Source organism: Anser cygnoides, chromosome 12 (assembly GCF_040182565.1).
Source record: "Anser cygnoides isolate HZ-2024a breed goose chromosome 12, Taihu_goose_T2T_genome, whole genome shotgun sequence".
Lineage (NCBI taxonomy): Eukaryota > Metazoa > Chordata > Aves > Anseriformes > Anatidae > Anser > Anser cygnoides.
The window spans coordinates 16,872,576-16,892,960 of record NC_089884.1 but is presented as its reverse complement, the minus strand read 5'-3'; the positions used below and the strand labels follow the sequence as shown (position 1 = coordinate 16,892,960).

Sequence of the window (20,385 nt, the reverse complement as noted above, 5' to 3'; positions counted from 1 at the left end):
AAAACACAGAATATAGACATGTAAAGCTTACTCACTACAAAGCACAGAATAACTTACTCTATTTGATTCATCCGCATCTTCTTCGTTTATAGAGCTGGATGGGGAAGGAGTGGCTGATTTACTTGCAGGAGGGGAGGGAGAAGTGTGTGGCAAGTTAGTGCCTCCTAAATTTAGCCCCAGCTGTGCACTTAGCTGAGACTGGTTAATGGTGGTGAGCTGAGAGGGAGGCATAATTCCTGAATGAGCAGCATCAGTCATGTGGACAATGGATCTCATAATCAAAGAATGGTCTTGGCGGTACTGAGAAACTTGTGTGTGACTCTGATCCTGAAAGAGATTGAAACAGTATTTAGTCATTAACAGTGACCATACAGCATTAGCAAGTAAGGTTATTTTTACAGACTCACGCAACTGAAACTGTCTGCTTGTGGTTTGTCTTGTTTCTTTTAACAAATTAAATACATTTTTAATAAATGAAACGCAGCAACAGTTACCACGCTTGCTTCAGACTTTGCTTCTCCCCCAGTCATATTTTGGGGGTAATAAAAACTGTATTTCCCCATTTTTAAACATTTTTTCTCTTGATGCCATGTGAAATATCCACATAAACAACTGGCTGACTGATGACAGGGAAAACATTGCAACTGAGTAGACATACTGCTGTCAAAGGCAGAAAGCAAACAAAACGGGGAGGGAGTGCGGAGAGAAAAGCATCTTCCTTTACTGACATTCAATTATTCATAGCTGTTACCAGTAACAGCAGTAGGTATAAAACAACCCTGTTTAAAATAACTTCTAAATCCCCTTCAGACAAAGAACATCACCCTGCCACATCTCGAGTGCAGACGCAGCAGCACTCTAGAAAACTGTTCAAGTAATCCTAATCACTCCTAAAAATCCTTTTTTGCCAACACCATACAAAATGATATGTTTTTATCTTTAATCCAACAATCAAACACATGTGGAAGTAGCAAGCTATGCACCAATCACCAGTTTATTTTTCTTGTACTTCATGTCTTTGAAACTCAAGTGCTTGCATGTTTTTGTCTCTACTATTTCTTGAGGGCAAGTCGTCTTCATCTACACAACACTTATCACAGTTGTAAATAAAAGGAAGTCAGACCCCAAAGGTAAAAGTCAACTGGAATCTGACTATGAACAACTCCGTTTTGTTATTTTTTAACCACACACAGACCAATGCACAATAAGGGAACATTTAAATAGAAGATTTTTAAACCGGTTAGTAAGTGAAGAGAATAAATAGCTCACAAATTGATTTAGCAACTTGACCAATCTATAGCCATTGTTCAAACAGACACAACCATGAGAAGTACACTAGATTTTGAAAACTCCTTCATTATTAATAACCCACATTATTAATAACCTAATTAGTAGCAGGTACAATGATCCTTAATGAAATGCCACTGAGCAAAACTGCAATGCTGAGAGCCCAGCATAGAGCCCACCTGACTTCCACAGCAGACTATGACTTTTCCAGTGCTCTCTTATTAAGTTTGTATAAGCTCAGATTGGTGTTCAAAAATCTGTATCAACACTGAGGTTTATCCCAAGTGACTTTGCTCTTACTCTTTCCCAGTGGAAGCAGTGGGCTCTGTGCTCCTGGAAACCTCTTATCTGGGACAAGTGCAGTAGTACAAAGAAGCGATGCACTTGTTAAAGAAGAAGCTTGCCCTGCCTCATCCATCTTATGTGTAAGTGCTGCAGCACACCACTTCCTTATAGCAATAACTTATTAATTCTGAATTTGGCATGCCTGTGTCTTTCTGCTGAAACCCAGATATAGAAAAGAAAGCCTTTGTAGCATAAAAGCACACGTATTGTGTTGCACCTGGACCCAGTACAGATGAAGTTAACTCCACATGCTCATGATCCAGGTCCTATATGCTAGGTCTCATCTTCATTTCCCCCTGCTTGCCAAGCCATTGCCCCTCGGTTCATCATCCATACTGCACCATGCTGCTTTTCCTACTTCTTAAGGTCTTTTAATATTTTCAGTAAAGGAGCATAGTTCCTTAGAGATGAATGCATGTGCCAAAAGTGAAGCACTGATACAGAAAGATCAAAACATCAGACTTACTGGCTGAAATACCCATTTGCTTCAGGGCACCTTTCTGTGAAAATTTACGACCGTTAACTAGAGGGTCATTTTGATTCAGAATTGTATTGGCAGCAGCATCTGGAAGTCATTCAAAGTCTTTTTAAAAGGATATCACTTTCTGCATATTACTCCATTCCTTTCTAGTTTACAGACATTGCTTTATTGCATTAAGAAAAAAAAATGTGTTGTTAAAGCAAAGGTGGAGATCTTCAGAATTACCTTCTCTCATAAAAAGCAACTTTCTTCATTATATTGCAGGCAGTACTTTCGTAAGGCTGTTCTATGGCCTAAAAGGCTAGCCTTTGCTCTCTCTCTATTGTTACACAAAACAGGCTTTTTGGGCCTTTACACGAAGGCAACGAAATATGATGACATGGGTTACAAACGATTTACTCTAAGTCTTGTCATTTCAGTTGCATCTACGATTTTATTGAGACTAAATTCTCTTGACTTGCATTGACCCAGAATCTAATTTTATACAAAAGCCCATGAATTCTTAACTGTCACTTCTTCTGAGGCTACTTCTGAGGCTATTTGATGCTTCTGTGTTTTTTCATCAACTTATTTAATTCCTGTTTTTCTCTTCTATACCTCTTCCCAATTTTTAATCTTTAAAAACTTCACTAGAAGCTAGTATTAGAAACAACAATATCTTGTAATTGACTCTCTAGCACCAAGCAGGTAAGACTTACTATATAAAAGATGATATTTTATAACATTTCCAATCTTTTCTCATTACATCTTATGTGCATATGATAACCAGGAATTCATCTATTTTCTGCACTTGGAATTAAAGTTATGTGGCTAATCAATACAAAAAAAAAAGGAATGGGAATTTCATTTTTATTTTGCGGTTTGGTGTTGTGGGCCTCAATAGCCTCTGCTATCTGCAGACGAGGTTTCAGACAAGGAAGCATAAGCCATTGTTTATGGCTGTACAGTGGTTTGGTATGTAGCTAGAAAGCAGGGTGGTCGATAGTAACAATGAGGTTCGCAGCATTTGTATATAAATTCTGAGCAAACAAAATCTATCTAAGGAGGAGTATATAATCAAGAAAGCAAGTTTTCCATCAATTATCTCACCTCTTATTTTTTTCCTTATTTTACAAAGACCAGTATTGAACCAAAAGGATCCGCATTTCATTATGCATGAAATGTTAAACAAAGAAATGTTTAACAACAACAAACATCTTATATCAAGAGAACGCATGGAAATACAATTACAGTAAAACATCCACAAGACACCCTAATTATATTACTACATAAAAATTGAAAAGGCAAAGCTTGTGCATTCAAAATAATCCACTGAGAATACTGTGAAAATTTTAGAGAGTAACACATGCTCATTTCTTACATAAACTTAACTAGAAGTAGAAGCGGTATGTAAGCATTACGAGCATCATAAGCATTCAGGATTTTCATCACATAATGCAGAAATGACAGGTTAGTTCTGAAAAAAATAAATCATGGACTCCTCAAGTGAACAGAAGGAAGTGTTGAGTGAACCTGATATGCTGTACTGTTTTGGACTGAAGTTATGCAAAACTTGTTGATATTAACATACAGTCAGGCACAACTCAACCACTGGTTTACTCAGCTTGACAATCAAACAAGGACTTAATGGATGAAATGGAAAACCAAAGAGAAATGACTTGTGTGATTCCTCTGCAGACTGAAATGACTGTCTCAGATCTCTGTTTCTATTGTAATCCTACATAGTGCTGCAAAAAAATATGGTTTAGATAAATTTACTGAGGGAAATGCCAGCCACCTCTCTGGTCTCTTCAGTTATACATATTGATTTATTAAAGAAAATAAATTAAAAAGCAAAATATGGTCCAAAATGTTTTCCCCTCTGAAAATTAATTGGCTTTCTGTCGTCATTCCTGAATAGCTCGAATAGCACCCATTATGAAGAGTTTCATCATTTGATGTGTTGAAGACATCAAAGGCACCGTGAGGTTATCCATCCAACAAATTATCCTACTTTCAACTATTCTAATCTATTTAGAGAGTCATGTCAAAGAAGTCCTATTTAATCATATTTAGAAGTCATGCCAAAGGACATGTCTCACAGCATATGCAAAATATGTAGATTGTTTTAGTTTGATTTGCAGAAGTATTAAGTTCTCAAAATTTTATAAAAATCAATTCCTTTACAGCCAGGAAAGCAAACAGAGTAATGAGACTTTAATTTAAGGTGTGAACTCTAATACTTTAATTTATACAGTGTATACAGTTAAAGGTGTTTTTCAACAATTTCTGTACCTCATCCAGCCAAAGTGAAACATACCCCTGAGAAACAAGGGAAAAACTATGGTAATAAAGGATAGTTCCTTCTTCTGACACCAAGTTATTAGGTATCCAGTAGATAATAGAGCCACTAACAGAGCTAGTATTTATTTTGATAGATAAATGGTACAGAGGGCCAGCCATGACTTCTAGAGATGTCGTAATTTCCACTTATCCTGCATTTTGAGTATCGTTTGCAGACAATAGTTTTATCCTGGATTTCTACACTGACAAAATTTTGAACTCCACAAACATTCAACAGGATATATGAAATGTAACTAGGAAAATACTTTTTAGACCATTTTGTGTAACAATGGAGTCTCGATTAAAATCAATGTCTACAATATTCAATCATGTAAATAGGCAACACCTCCACCAAGATGTAGGGCTGGGATCTGACCCTATACTGCATGAGCCAGAGTTTTAAGAAAAGTAGTCAAGTCTGTGGTAAATCTGCCAACAAAAAAAACTACGCAAAAGCTAACATTTATGTTTATGCTCACTGTGCCCTGGTTTTGGAAGTTGACTTAAAACATTACATATTCTTTTGCCTTAGGAATTTGTCACTGTCAATATAACATAAGCTGATGTAATACTTTGAAGTATTTGAGTTGAAGCAAATGCACTTCAATGTAAAGAGTGGAATCCTCAGTTGTGCTTGCCTGTAAATTACTCCCTTTAGTTTTGGGCATGTCAGCATATCTCCAGAAGAAATCCTCAATACTCTTTTTCTCCACAAGCAAAATAGAGATAAAAGAATCCATTAATCTAAATTTTTACAAGATTGGAATTCGCTGCCAGTCAAAACAAATCAAACTAACAGGATGCTTTTCTCTGTCAGAGATTAAATCCTTACTTAATAGAGTATAAAACAGTTGCACTTGGTAACGCCACCACTAAAGAAGTGTCCTTCCTCTCCCCCCTTCAGATACTGTGATCGGTGATGATCTGTCAAACTACAGTTATCAGGAGATCCACTACAAGCAGCAGCTTCTTTTTTCTAGCAATGAGAACACTCCTAGGCTTTCCTTTGTGTCTCTGTAGTAAAGTAAACCTTACCTAATTTAATTCCCAAATAAAGGCTACAACAACAAACAGTACATGTCAGAGAAAAAAAATGATGTCTGCAGATAGATCTGAAAGATTGGTTGGTGACGGGAGGCTTACGCACATTCTGCTGCCTGAAAGACATCAAGAGCATGCAATCTCCTGGTCTGTGCGCTCCCCCAGTCCCAATACATCAGAAATTACTGTTTTCTGTTCACACAGAAAGAGCACATAACCCAGAGAAGAGGCACAAAGGAAAAAAAAAAATAACATTAGGGCCCACTGATTCATTCCTCAAAACTGAGCAACTATCTCCTTTTTTTCCGTCAGTCTCAGATGTCTGTAGAAATTCCTCTGTCTAGAAATAAATCTCTTGCTATATGATTTTCTTCTATGGCTACCACCTTCAAACTAATTTACCACGTTTTCTTTGAATCTTTCTCATCTACTGTCCCTTGATTTTCTTTTTTTTTCCCCATGCTTTTCTTTCAGGTCAGTGACCCCTCTTGTGGCTGGTGTTCGTTCTACCCCTGGGTAGCACAGAACTTCTTTCTCAGCAGACAGCCTGACCAGTGACGTCGGGTGGTTACAATGCTGAGACCACCAAATGACAAATTAAAATGATTCCTTTTATGGAATGACATTCGGGGAGCAGGCAGGAGGAGCACACCTATGCCAGGTGGTGCAGCACCACCTCAGAGATGCGGCTGGTGCCAAGAGATGGAGCCAAGCAGCCTGGGCACCTGCCACACCGAGACGGCCCTGAGCCCCAGCTCTGGCTCCCCCTGCCCCGCTGCTCTGTGCCCCCACCGGTACCAGCTTGTTCACAACAGGCTCAGGTATCTCTAACATAATGGTGCATTACATGGTGAGGAATCACTAAATGCTCACAGCTGGGCAAAATCACACAGCCAAAGCAAGCGATAAAAGACTTTCCTCATAATGCTCAAGCAGGTCACCCAGCCAGCCTGGCACAGCTCTTGTGGTTTGGGAGCCTCGTTCTCATCAATCTACTTTCCTGCCAAACCACATCTGTCTGAAAGATGACCCGAAACATTCCTCTTACAGTCCCCAAAGTGGGCTGAAGGGGCAATGCTTCTTGGTTGTCTCTGCTGCATGTTGAGCCTTCCTGTTCTGAAAGGGCCTCTGCTCTTGCAGACGGATGGCACCCTGGGCTTGCTGAAGCCACCCACAGCAGCCACTACTGATCACCTCATTCACAACTTATCTATAGTTCAAGTTTTACACCACTTTGCAGACACTTTTAAAAGCAGGTACCCTGCTCATTCCCCGCCCTCCCCGGCTGCCTACCATACTTTAAGCCATTCTGAATCACACTCCTTTTGGACACGGGATCCAACAGCATGATCACAAGGCGCGTGACTCAGATCACAGATCTGGGCTCTGATCTGATCAGTCTGCTGGCACGAGGAGCTTCTATCCAAATTAGTAGTACAAGCTTAGGTCTGCTGTATGCAAACAGCGAAGGCACATTGCAAACAAACACTGGAGAGTTGAAATGAAGTCCTGCAATGTCAGATAAGTGCTGTTAGCAGTTTTGTTACAACCTCTGCAACTCCAGGTGCTTCAGTTACCAAATCAAAGGCAGACTTCAAAGGTCCTTATTATGCAGAAAGCATCATGGGGAGAGACTGCAAGGAAGCATGACAACCGACAAACATTACCAAAGGTAACATAAATTGTGCGAGAAATGTGGCGGGGGGGGCAGGGAGGGACAAACGACACTCAGGTGTTAGGTGGCATTTGTTTAACACTGCCACAAGTGCTGATACTGATGTGTTGTGCTTTTGTCTTTGGGATTTTTGTTGTCTTCTGTTTGTTTTTTTTTAAGCAAATCAGAAAAGTAGGTCTCATTATCTTCCATATTATCAGAACCAAGCTTCCCCCCCCCCCCTTTTTTTTCCAGCTACCTGGCAACATAGAATATAATCTAAAACTCTACAAAGACTCCATATTTCTTTATAGCTTGAGAACTGGAGGTGAAAGCTGAGTATTGGGTAAGCTGTCCATGAGGAAACGTGGCTGGTAACAATAGAGAACAGGAGGAATTGCAAAGGCAGTTTTCAACTGACCCAAGAATGAGGGAGGCTGGACCCAATGCAGCCTTTGTCCAGGTACAACACATGCAGCAGACCAGCACCAGCACCTGCCTCATCCGGCTGACTTCAGGAAGCAGCAGGTCAGGGTTTGCTCACACCTGACTTGAAACTCAGGAGGCAGAAGAGTTCAAAGCCACGGCCCAGGCTTAAGACACAGCTGGTGCCCACGGTCAGGTATGTCCACACTCCCTCTGAGCTTACTTCTTAGGCGTATTGCCGATTCCTGACAGCTTCCTGGTGGATGCTGCACTTTCCGCGCCTTCATTTGGCACCTCCCAGTATCTTGTGGAGTTAATGGATCCTGATGTAGGCATTATGAATACCACGCAGGCATAGTCTTTTTTTCCCAGACTCTTTGTGTATTTTTCTTTTTCCACGTGGAAGTCCCTCATAGCTGGGTAGGTTAATAACCTGCTTCCACTATTTTTCCCCCCAGCACCCGCAGTACCTGCTATTCAGACAGGTGTCTTTGGGAACGGCTGCCGCTGTTTCCTACAGACAGGTCCCTTCTCATGGTTGCTCAGACAGGAAACAGTTTACACCGACCATCAGGCGACGAATAAAAATTCGGTTAAGGATTTTGTTCTGCTTTGAATTACCAACTTTTGAAAAGAACACGAGAATCCGTTTCCTTCTTCAACCATAGCAGCTCATTAACAGATGGCCTATTGTCTCCGTATCGATGAGAAAGGAGGAAAGAGCACGTCTCACAGAAAAGTGACTATATTATCTACTCTAAGCATTACAATGTCACTGAGGACATAAGAATCTACACACTATTAAAAACTCTATTATTCAGTATATCATTAGGCTGCGCTGTCTTCATCTCCCGTGGAAGTTGTAGCAGTTTCTGTACAGAAACAACTGCTGCCTATGGCCTGCGGGGCTGCAGCCCATCGTCCACCTCCCCCGGGGCCCTGTGAAGTGGGCATACGTGCTCTCTGAGTGGTGACTAAAAATGCACAGCTATGTCATTAGACGCAAAATATTTAACCATATACAAATTAAAAAATATATATATAGTAAAAATCTCTGTAAAGACTTGAAAGCTCATCAGTGATGCCCATAGCCCAAATCTGCAGGCAGAAGACAGAGGGACACACTTCCAGCCTGGTAACAGGCACCGGAGCTACAAAATCGCAAATGAGCCCTAACAGCCTAATTTCATGAAGCGTGAGCCACCGTTTGAAAGATTCCGTATATGACCAAATGTCACCTATCTGAGCCATGAGAACATCATGTAAGTTGTGATTCCTTAGTTTTGAGATTATTTTTTCCTGGTCCCACAAATTATTAGAAACAGCCACAATGTCCAATGCAAACCAGATTTATGATGTTAATCTGGAACTTGAGTTCAGTAGCCCACCTTCCTCAAAGGACAAATACAGGTAAGAAAACTGTGAAGATAATCCCTAGTAAGAATAGCTGCTATTCCTATAAATGAATAATTTTAACCTCCCAGAATTAGTTGTATGTTTTGGATTACAGATGACAATAAACACTTTCATAACAATAACAAGCGCTTGTTTTAAAAGACCGTTCCAGGCCTTAAACACATTAATGACCCATGAAACAACTGCTTCATCTGCAACACATTAAACAATGTTGTTATAATGTTATATTAATTGAAAACCTACTGCATTCTCTCTAAATATAAGATCACAGACTGGATATTAGAAGAGAGATTTACAAAGTAGTTTCTTTGTAAAAGGAAAATTAAACATATAAATTAAAGCCGTGCAGGTGAGTAGTGAAATAATTACCTTGAAAGCAATTTTTAATCTTCTGTTAATCTGTCCCTTGAAAAGTTAAATTAATAATCCGAGAATAAACGCTCTAAGATTTCAACCTTTACATAAAAGGTACCACTATTTTGAAACATTAGTAATATTTCTGTTTTCTGCAGCCTTTAATAAGCTGAAATTTGCAACTTGGATCTTTAAAGCCACATCATTGTGCTGTTTACTTAAAAAGTCTTCTTGAAATAAAAGCAATAGCCACCACCATGCCTTTAGTTTGAGCACAGCGCCACTCTTAAGTAGTAATGTAATTAAAGATGAGCTTATTCCACTATGAATTAGCCTTATCTGTGCAGAATCCTGAATGCACTGAAAGCACTGCAACAATTATAAAATATAAACAGGCTCAAATCTTCATCGAATAGGAAACACATTTTCTCCAGCAGCATAAAGAATATAGGGAGCAATACATGTAAAATTATCAGTCTGTTTTTGTAACATCTGTACTTTTTTGAATAAAAGAGAAAAATCAGACTGAAAAGAGACAATTATTTTACTGTCTGTTTCTTAGATACCAGAAAGAGAATTTTGAAATTCATCAAAGCTAACCTTCTGTTATGTACAACAGGCTAAGCTGAAAAGAATGTTAACAAGTTCAATTTTCATTCAATCAGCACTACTGCTCTCTGAAATGTTTCATTGCAGGAAAGAAATAAAAATAATCTATATGGTAATTATGAGGATGAATCCCCCAGTAACTTTCAGCTACATGAAAGGTCAGTTCTATTCAAGATATTTTATCAGTCCCCTGCACATACTCCTGTCCTGTCATTTTAAATCTGAACAGCATTTTATTTTCCCATTTACAGCTACCTGCAGAATTAAGTACTTAAGCCAAATAAGAAAAAAAAAAAAAAAAGAAATGTTGAATGCTGGCAAAGGCTATAATAGCATGGAGATAAATCGTTCAGCTGCTCTCTCTCAAGCCTCTGGGGCTGCAGATTTTTCTTCTCCTGGTGCACTGTGGGTATTCAAAACTTGTTCAACATGATTTCATTTCATTTCAGGCACTGCCTGAGAAAACTAAATTACAGAATCAATCATACAGAAGGTCAGAGTGAGACTTCATTACAAGTATTGCATGCTTGCATGAATATCTTTCATTTATGACTGACCCAATATGTCACAATAGCTGTCTAGTAAAAATAATCCACTTTCTGAAATTGATGTACTACTGATGTCAATGCTACTCAGCAGGCTGGGCAGATTATAGAGAGGTGTTAAAAAAAGGAACCCTCAGGAGCACAAGTTGTAGTTTTACAGAATTGCCACAGTTTGCAGATTAAAATAATTTTTCTATGGTCAGCTCAACAGAAAACAGAGCATTAATATAAAATACTGGGGGTTGATTTTTAATGAGGATATTCCTGTTGATTTCTATTTACTTATATTCAAGCATTTATAAGAATAATATTTGCACCATTTAAATCTGTATGTTCTTTGGAGTCAAACATACATCAGCACTTCACTTTTCAGTGATTTTTTTTTTTAATATAAGGATTTTTTTGTATGTTATTAAAATGTGAAAACTAATCTACCTTCCTTCATTTTCCACCTTTTTTTTCTTGCTGTTGTCTGTTTTTAAACGTAAAAAAATGCTGTTAAGTAAGATAAATGTGTTGTGTTTGTTGCCAATAATAATGAAGTTAATCAGCATTGTGACAAATTGTCACTCCTTCCACAGTATAATTCAGTGTGCCTGGATCCAGCTCCTCTGTGTCCAGAACTGCCTTGTTCCTAATAGTATGAGCAATTGTTAACTCATCAATACAAGCTTTTAATAATTGCTAGGCCACATTTATACAGTGAATAAATATCTTCCTTGCACTGTGAATGAATTTTTCAATATAACAATGCACAAAGAATATGTTAAAAAGATTTTTTTTGTCTGTCTTCCTATGGGAAATATGTGAGATACTTGCAGAAGTATTATGAAGTAGCTAGCCAACTCCATACCCTAAGGGAGACATAGGAAAACCTTGACATAACCTATTTTTAACCATGCCTCTGGTGATTCTGCATTCAAGTTTATAGGTGAACATGTCAGGTAGTACATAGCAAAAAGCCAAAGACACACAGTATTAATCATAATTCTGTCCGAGCCCATTTTATTTTTTCAACATTTGTGATTTAAAATCTCATGACATTTCTTCAAGGTGAAATTCTTCTACTGGACTTTACAACAGGGTAGGACTACATTTATCTAAATTGAATATGGCTTACAGTAAAGCTCTCTAATGCTTCACAAGATAACCAATAAACTCAATGCAGTTCATATTTAAAAAAAAAGAATTAAGTTTGTATTCAGCTAAAGAAGCTTTAGTGATTAGCAATACATTATTAATACAGCCTTTAAATAAGACTATCCTAGTATCGCTGGATAAGAACATTGTTCTATAAGTGTATACGAACATCATAATTATTTTACAGCCCCATCTTTAGTTCTTTCAGATATAGTAAATTCAATTGACCATGAAATGAAATTTCATAGTCAAAATGCCTCCTTTACATTTTTTTTATTGCTGCAATAAAGTTTTTATGGCTCCAAGGCAAGGTAATTCATGAAATGTCTAATTTAAAGATGAATTCTAATATTATTAATAAATATTTACCAGTTTAATAAAGTGCACATTTTTCACCTAAAATATGATGTACTGTTTTCATTTTCTATTTTTAAACTACAGATTAATGGCTGGAAAATTTGAGAACTAAGGAGCATTATGTGAGTTCAGGGGAAACCTATGCAAGGACCCTGCGTTAGTATTTTTAAAATTCCTGATGTCACCCAGCATTTATGAGCAGAGGAGAAAAAGATCACTGACTAAAATGCAGTGGTAGGGGTCACTCCATCTCACAGTACAAAACAAATCTAGCAGTTGTCAGGAAGTGTCTGACACATGAACCTCCCCGCATGGCTCCTCTGTATCATATCCCCCCATTCCTCATCAATTCTCTGTGACAAAACTGCACACAAGTCCCAAAACCACAGCTTTGAAGTGCCAGTCACCCTCAAAAATATCACTGGATTATTGGGATATGAAGGCAGGAGCTTCTCTAGATCTTCCCTTTGACCGATATGGGAAGAAATTCTTACCGTTGCAGTCAATGTAAACCTTGACTTAATGGAAGAATGGCATTCAGTGAAAATATGCAAAATGATAAGGCAAATCAAGGTCAGGTTACAAACCACTTGGTAACACTGGGGGGACTCTCTCACATGTAACACAAGACTGATCCAGCTTATGGTATTTATTACATATTCCTGAACAAGTTTCTTTGCATTCAGCGCACACGCACTCCACTGCTTTAGTTTTCAGGCATAACATTCCCAACTCTAAAGTTTTATTAATTTTTTTCTGTGTTTGGCACTCAGTATGTCACCCAGCATGGCCAGGGCATAAAAAAGCCCATGCATAATGAGATCTGAAAAGAAGTATCATATCCTTCAAGGCCTGTTTCAGGCAGTCCCTGCTTTGTGCCTGTGGAGTTACTGAGCTCTGTACCTCCTAAAGAGTGAGCAGTTTGTGCTTATTTCTGTATTAGGGCTAGCTACTCTTCATTACCTCAAAGGAAACATTAAACTTTTAAATGAAGCCAGAAGCCTGGAAAATTCCTGAGAAATTTACTGTGTGTTGATTTGTAATTCTTTAATTAATTGTCACTCACCAGAATAATAAAAAGGAAAAAAAAAGTACATGAAATTATAATAACATAGTGACCTTTATTATAGTCCAGCAGTAAATTTGTATTTTCACTTCAACAAGTTTAGCAAAAGGTCTATGAAACAGCTGATCAGAATAACTAGAGCTGATATAAAGTAACTGTTGAAGCTAAACATTCACTCTGGCTTTAATACGCAATACAGAAACTAATTCTAATGGCAACCATTGAGTTTAAAATGCTAAGTATGATAAACTGACTCACAGCTACGTCTCATGTCTAGGAGTAGGAATGTTACTGCCCGAAGCTTAGAGAAACTCACAAAAGAAGACTCTCCAAAGGTGGGGAGACCCTCCAAAGCTGAAAGGGGAATCAACAAGAAAAAAAAAGGGGAAGAACCAAGAAAGTGGAAACTGCCCAATATACTCTCCCACCACGATCGCAGCCACACAGTATGAACAGATTCTGGAGATAACTTAATACAGCCTTGGTTTTTAGTGTTCTAATTACCAGGAACTATCACTGAAATTTGCCTAGTAGCTCCATCACTCAGCCCTTCCCCACAGCCAGATCATTCCTCCCCTTTCTGGAGGGCTCCAAAATGTCACAGGAACACAGAAATGAGGCTCAACCTGCCACAGTCTCAGGTCAACAGTAGCACTGGACAAGTCTTTTTATGGCCCTGTATTTCTGAGTACATGTCCAGTTAATGCATCCCTACTACTCTGTTAGTAGTTAAAAATAATAATTATTATAAAGATCTAGCCCATGGGGTATACAGAAAACAGAAATATATATGTATATTACTGCCTGTATAAGGTGTCTGGATCCCTTTCTGAACTACTTTCAATACTGTGCTTTCAGAATATCCTGCAGGCTGTCAAGCGTGGGTCCTACATTTGAAATGTGGTCAAACAATTCCTTCTAAATGCTGTAGTTCACCCTGGCCAACACTATGGTGCTTCAACTCATGCTGCCAATTATCAACCGTACAACAAATTCTTGAAATCTAGCAGCAGTTGGGATTCACATGATGCCAATGGACATGGGCTTCCAACCCTGTTCCCAAAATTAAAATTCTATGTTTATAAAGCCTGACTGCTTCTTTACAAGAGACCTGTTTACACACGGTATAGCATTGCACTGTACGTTAACAACCATGTTTATCTTCCTGAATCCACCAATATTAAACCCTTAAACATTTGCCAACTGCCTTAGGGAACTAAATAATAACATATCATTGTTTGCTGTGCAACACTGACAACATGTGTCATCACTCATACAGAATATGGCTGCACATAATGCAGAACATTGGCAAATGCTTGGTTGGACCACAATACCAAGAAATGGCACACATCTTTGGAGAAGTCAATAAAAACTGATACACGACACAAATCTACGTTACTATGCTTTGACAAACAAGATTTTGCAACCGAAACACAAAAAGAATTGGACCTACCATATGCAATCCATTGTTGTGGATGACACCGTCTTGCTCCACAAGATTTCGGGATATCGTAATAGAGGGAAGATCCAAGCTCTGTGGGGGAAACTGAGGTGTAAATTCATTTCCTTGTGCAGGCAGCTGGTCGCCAAGGCCCTGAAAGGGCAGCAGTATATCTGCCATCCCCAGTGCAGGGTCCGATTCCGGCGGGGGCGTAATGGGTGGGATTTCAAACTCCTCATCCCCAAGGCTCGGTGTGTGGAACGTCTGCTAAAAAAGGACAGGACAAGATGCACCACGTTAGGGCACACTGTTCTCCAAAGCCATCTTTGGACCTGCCATCCAAATCTTGCTTTGTTCTCAAATGCAAGCTCTATATGTTTAAAAAAAAAAAAAGTTTCATATACTAAAGTAGTTTGTATACTGATACATACTGATTAAAGATTTAAGTCTCATTATCATATGGCTTTAATGGAGTATCAGTATTAACAGTTTTTTAATGCGTACTTAATTAGCAACATCTGTCTTTGTTGTTAGTCTGAATATCAGCTACATTGGATTTGGCTGTATAACAAATTACCACTTTATTGATATGTTAGTAAAATAGCACAAACAGCTTATACTACTCTCATGGTTCATAAAAAACTGACAATTTTGTAGCACACACACAACATTAATTCAGCACTGACCATTTCACATCTTTTGTTTCCTTTTTATCCACTAGTAAACATGAAATATTTTAATTCCGGTCTTTATTTCTTTTCTTTTCCATCCCCAAAGTACAATGCATCCTTCTATATCGGCGTTATAATTTGGAGGAGAGAAACGTACAAAGGAGTGTGGGTGATTACAGCAGCTTCCCGTGCTTTTTAAAGCCAGCCAGCTTTGTTTGAACAGTAGGTTTGTTACGAACTAAACACCTGTTAAGATGCCTTGAGCAAAATGTTTACTGCCAGTTATCTTCAGGGTCTGTGCGTGTTTGTACGTGTGCACGTGTCTGTCAGAGAAGATCTTTATTCAAGTAGAGTCTGTATCTGGCTTCAACACTGCCGACATTTATTTGGGAAACAAATGAGCTGTGTTGATTCAAATTTCTTGTGAGTCAAATTAACTTTCATATAGTATTTCGGGTCCACTGCTACTTAATAATAGAAATCCAGTGCTTGAAATTAGGCCATTTTAAATGTACCCAAAGCAGGATGGTCTTGATCAAGTCGGGCAGTTGGCAGTCCCAAAATAGGCACTCTGTCTTGTTCTGGACATGCAACACTGCTCTGGGATTTGTTTGTTTGCATTAGTTCAGGATCCTAGTTGAGAGCAGGGGAAATTGTTTTATGTATTATTTACATTGTTTGAAAGAGTGACTTAATGCCAGTTAATTTAAAAATGATATGTTCAGTGAAAGATCTCATTAACTGCTGCAAATTGTCATCCTTCAAACCATTAATGATGATATAAATTAATAACCGCTTGAGAAAAGATGGAAACTGAAACACAAGTAAAACCTTTGCTTGCATATAGAACCTGTCAGCTGTCATTATTGGTCTCACACCAGAAATGATGAGGTCCCAGACTGCTGCAGTCTGCACTACTGTCAGTCTGCCGAGACTCGAGGTGCAATACTGTAACTTAATTCTGGACCTGAAAGCTGGGCTGGCGACAGGGAGACGTTTGACTTCTCCTCTATTATATCACAAAAGGTGTAAATTTTGATTCCTGTGTATCCCTTAGTTCACAAACACAAAGGATGGATTGGCCATGAGAAGTGGTTGGCTAATGAACATAACCCTATGGCTGCATTTGCAGTTATTTTGGCACTAATGTGGTCTAGTAACAGATGCAACTGTAATTTGTGACTCATTTGCTACCCCATTACTGCTTAATGAAATCTAACATATCACATTAACAATACGGATAAACACTCATTCTTGATATGTGGCATTTGGCTGTTTTCATTACCACTGTAATTAACACTTGAAATATTATTTCAATAAATATTTAAGGTGCTTTAAAATGGGTCGTGGTAATCATGACATAGAGACAGAGAACATAAAGCAAATGTGTGGCTTCTTAGCCTGAATGTGCTCTAGGATTACACTCTTAAGGCATTATTTACAGGAATAAAATGGGCTTCTAGCTCAGCAGTGATCGTGCCCAAAATCCTAGCAGGAAAGCTACATTCGTGTTAATGTAAAAACACTATAATTAAATACATTGTAATGCAGTAATTGCAAAGTTAGGTTCATGCTTTAATGCAAGCAGTAACACTTAATGATATTTCTATTCCTTGTTCAAGCAAAGGGGGTCAGTGAAATCAGTATTATTACAGTGCGCTTGAACCTCTCTTTACTTGTGTTTATAGGATAGTAGTAATTAAAAGAATTGGATATTCTTTCCTCATCTAACAATAAATCTAGGACATCTGTATAAATATATAACACAGTTACACAATAATACAATATTTTATTTAGAGAAGCCCCACTCATCTTAGTAGTCACAGCTTACTACAAACGGGAGAGCAAATTGACGTATAACATAACATTTTTAAAATGTGCATTTAATTCTTACAATATAACTTTTCCAAGCATGTATATGTCTTTTTTAAAAACATATCAAGGACCTAAGAACGAAGATGAAATAGATGTAATCTAAGAAGAAAGCAAGCCCCTTAGTGAAGTAGTCTTAAATCCAAATCACTGGGCTATTCAGCCTGCAGAAATGGTCTGAATAGTATGCAATTTGGGATTGCAGAAAGGTGCTGTTATGACCAAGAGATGTTCTAACATTTGTGGGATTTATCTTACCAATCATATATTTTTTCAAGTTATTAACTTTTCAAATATTTATATTTTACATGTTTAAAAAAAACTGTGTACACAGTTAAATGCCATCTGTACTGAAATGTTCAAAACATTTGTTCCTTTTGATAAAAATGCAAATCTGGAGAACTGTTGTATCAACATATAACAGCCAATGTCTGACACGGTGAATTATCACAGCTGGAATTAAATTGTCTCTGAACAGCTGCTGGCAGCAGAGCTTTCATCAATGTTTGATTCAAATGTAGGAAAGAAATTCTACAGAAAGAAACATCATGTTGTCATTACAGATGGGGTTTGTGTTCATTATCACAAATAACACTGGAGCTAGTGCCAAACAATATTCCCTTATCTAAGCAGTCTTGCTGGGTAAAAAGAGATGGTGACCATTGTATAAATGATTCATAAAATATGACTCCTAACTCTAACCTTCGTATTTATTGTTACACCTTTCTACTTATTTTCTCCAAGATCATTTTTTTAAAAGTGCATAAGAATACCTCTGACTGAATCACCACTTACAACATGTAAAGTCAAGGCTGCCCAGGTTTTAACCTTTTCTTATGTCTGGAAGATCATTTATGGCATACACCTGATATAAATATTGAGTTCTTTTTCTTTATATTGCCACACACGCTGCAAGGCAGTGCATCATGCATTTTCCATCCTTCCCACTCCCTTTGGAATAAAAGCTGTTGATTTTTAGTGACAAGCAAAAGGTGTTTCTAACTGGAGCTGGGGTCAATATTAGCATGTTGATAGTCTATTAACTGGCTGGAAGGAGGCACCACTGTAACAACAAATACACAGATTGCAGCTGCCGTACCTTTCTCCTGTTTCCTTTCTCAAAGCCAGTGCTCAAATCCATCACCTCTACAGCCCAGCCAGCCTCCACCAGCCCAACCCCCAGGTTTGCTCTTAATCCCGATCAGACGTTTCCCTCACCCAGCATGCTTCAGGCAACAAAATTGGTTTTGTTTTTCTAACTTATATGAGCATTAAGAACCCAAATCAAAATATTTGTATCTATAACAGAAATTAGCACATTAGCTGCTATTGAATATTACTAAGCTTGTTTTGAAAATGTACACCTACTGTGCCTTTTATTTGTTTCCTTCTGTTTATGATTTTTTTTCATACATAAAGCAGATTTGTTTCTATTGACATGCTATGTAAGTAACAGCCTTATGGACAGCTAAATTGACTGGTAATGGAGAGCTGTCAGGTTATTTTCTTTCTCATTAAAGTCTTTATTTTGTGCTCCATAAAACACACAGAAATTCAGTACTTCACTCTTCATCCATTCAAAGTCTGTTAAATTATCAAAGCAAACAGCAGAATATGAGCATAGATAAAAAAAGAAAAATATCTACCTCATTTGCAGCAAGAAATGCATTATTTGCCTCTGCCATGTTCATGTAGTTGTTATTGTTTCCAAACTGAAAGAAAAATAAATATTTGGATTTTAATGCATGCCACAATAAACTTTTCTTTACCCCATCACCACCATAGAAAAGTTTAAGAAAAGCAAAACAGATAAGATATGATTTTGCAGGTGTTCTTTGAAGTCAGAACATTATTATTTAACATTATTATTATTATTACATCTTCTGCATCCCCAGGTCTGCACATGGACGATCTCCAAGCGTACCTTTTCAACTTTCTGTGTCACAAAGCCATCCCACAGGCCTAGGGACGTCTTTGGAAATTAAGTGCCCATTACAAATAGACTATTCCCCAGAAAAGGCATTTCGAATCTGCTACACTTCTCCTGACACACATAATTATATTTCTGCAGATGATCTTGATCTTGAGGACAGCTGTAGCTAGAAGTAGCTTTTGTATTACTGTTCCAAGCAGAGCTGGCTTAAAAGAGATGAAGGTAAGAAGGAGAAGAAAGAGCATCTGCAGCACTGCTTTTAAAATCCCATTCTTTCCGCAAAATTAAAAAGCCAAGCAATCCCCCTTTGTCTATCCTTCATTCCAGCTGAGCTCCCACCCCCACTGATCTTTAAGGCCAGAAGACTTTGCTGAGGATTTTTCACATCAGAGGAACGGCATCACACGGAGACTCCGAGATCTACCCAGGCTGGGTGATCGCTTGCTCCTGCTGTGGTGCAACTCCTCTCCCAAACGAGTGATCAGAAAGGATCCTCACAGATGCCATTAAGTCATTTCCTCCAAACACCCAAGTATGAACATTTGTGGACGTAGATAAGTACTTTTTCTTCTACAGACTGAGCACAGAAAGGAAGAGATTATCAGCATTTGGTTAACTGGCAGTTAGCATGCCTTATTCCCTTAAACAGCACTTCCAAAGGCAGGCAGGTGCCTAGAGTCTTTGCTTCAAGGAACAGACCCCATGCATGTCATGCAGCTACCATAAAAGACACTAAATTAAAATTTTTTGCATTTTCAGATTTCTAGTATCAGGCACAGTGCACATTGCAAGAGCATCAAATGAGAGCAAAGTGCTGCCGCAACAATGCCCTACCGTGTTTTACTGCTGCTGAACCACACTAAGCATTCTTCCCTAAGCTCCCATTTTTTATTTCTGTAAAACAAACTTTTTCAGAGGTTTTATCTTGCCAGACCTTGCCAGAGAAAACAATACCAACCACAAAAAATCACAACTCCCCCCACCCAAACCAAACAAAAACAACAACAAAGTACAACAGCAAACAGTACCAGCAGCAGCAGAAACTCTGCAACAAGCACTTGATGATTGGTAACCATACACTTGCAGAGATTGTTTTTCTTTCCAAGCAAGAAACCCTGTTGTGCTCCCAGAGCAGGTGAGCCTGTCCTGAAAGGAAAACCACTTTGCTCCAGCTCAATTTGCTCTTGCAGTGCCTGGTGCCTGACTGTTTTTAGCAGGGAAATGTTTCAGACCGTGACTCTCTCCAGTTCCTGCAGCATCCTGGAGCAGTGGGGGGCCAAAGAGTGATCCTTTCAAGAGAGGTTCTTTCCCTGAAAACTCCAAAATCCATTTCACAAAATAAGACCAAAAGTCAAATGAATGAAAAAAGAGAAGTTGAGGAAACTGTAATGACAGAGGATGAAAAATGGAACATGGACACAAAGA

General features: G+C 38.4%; 1 protein-coding gene across 2 annotated transcripts in view; it reads right to left on the bottom strand.

The window, feature by feature from the left end:
- The window catches only part of TOX3 (TOX high mobility group box family member 3), a 79,123-nt gene that overhangs the window by 8,373 nt on the left and 50,365 nt on the right, over positions 1-20,385 (bottom strand). The window contains exons 2-4 of one of the 2 annotated variants that reach the window (XM_048075351.2): positions 18,674-18,739; positions 14,497-14,751; positions 58-327 (exon numbers count right to left, since the gene is read on the bottom strand). In XM_048075351.2, coding sequence (XP_047931308.2) covers positions 58-327; positions 14,497-14,751; positions 18,674-18,739 — 591 coding nt within the window. The remainder of the gene's footprint in view (positions 1-57; positions 328-14,496; positions 14,752-18,673; positions 18,740-20,385) is intronic. The other variant, XM_048075352.2, reaches the window with a different exon arrangement.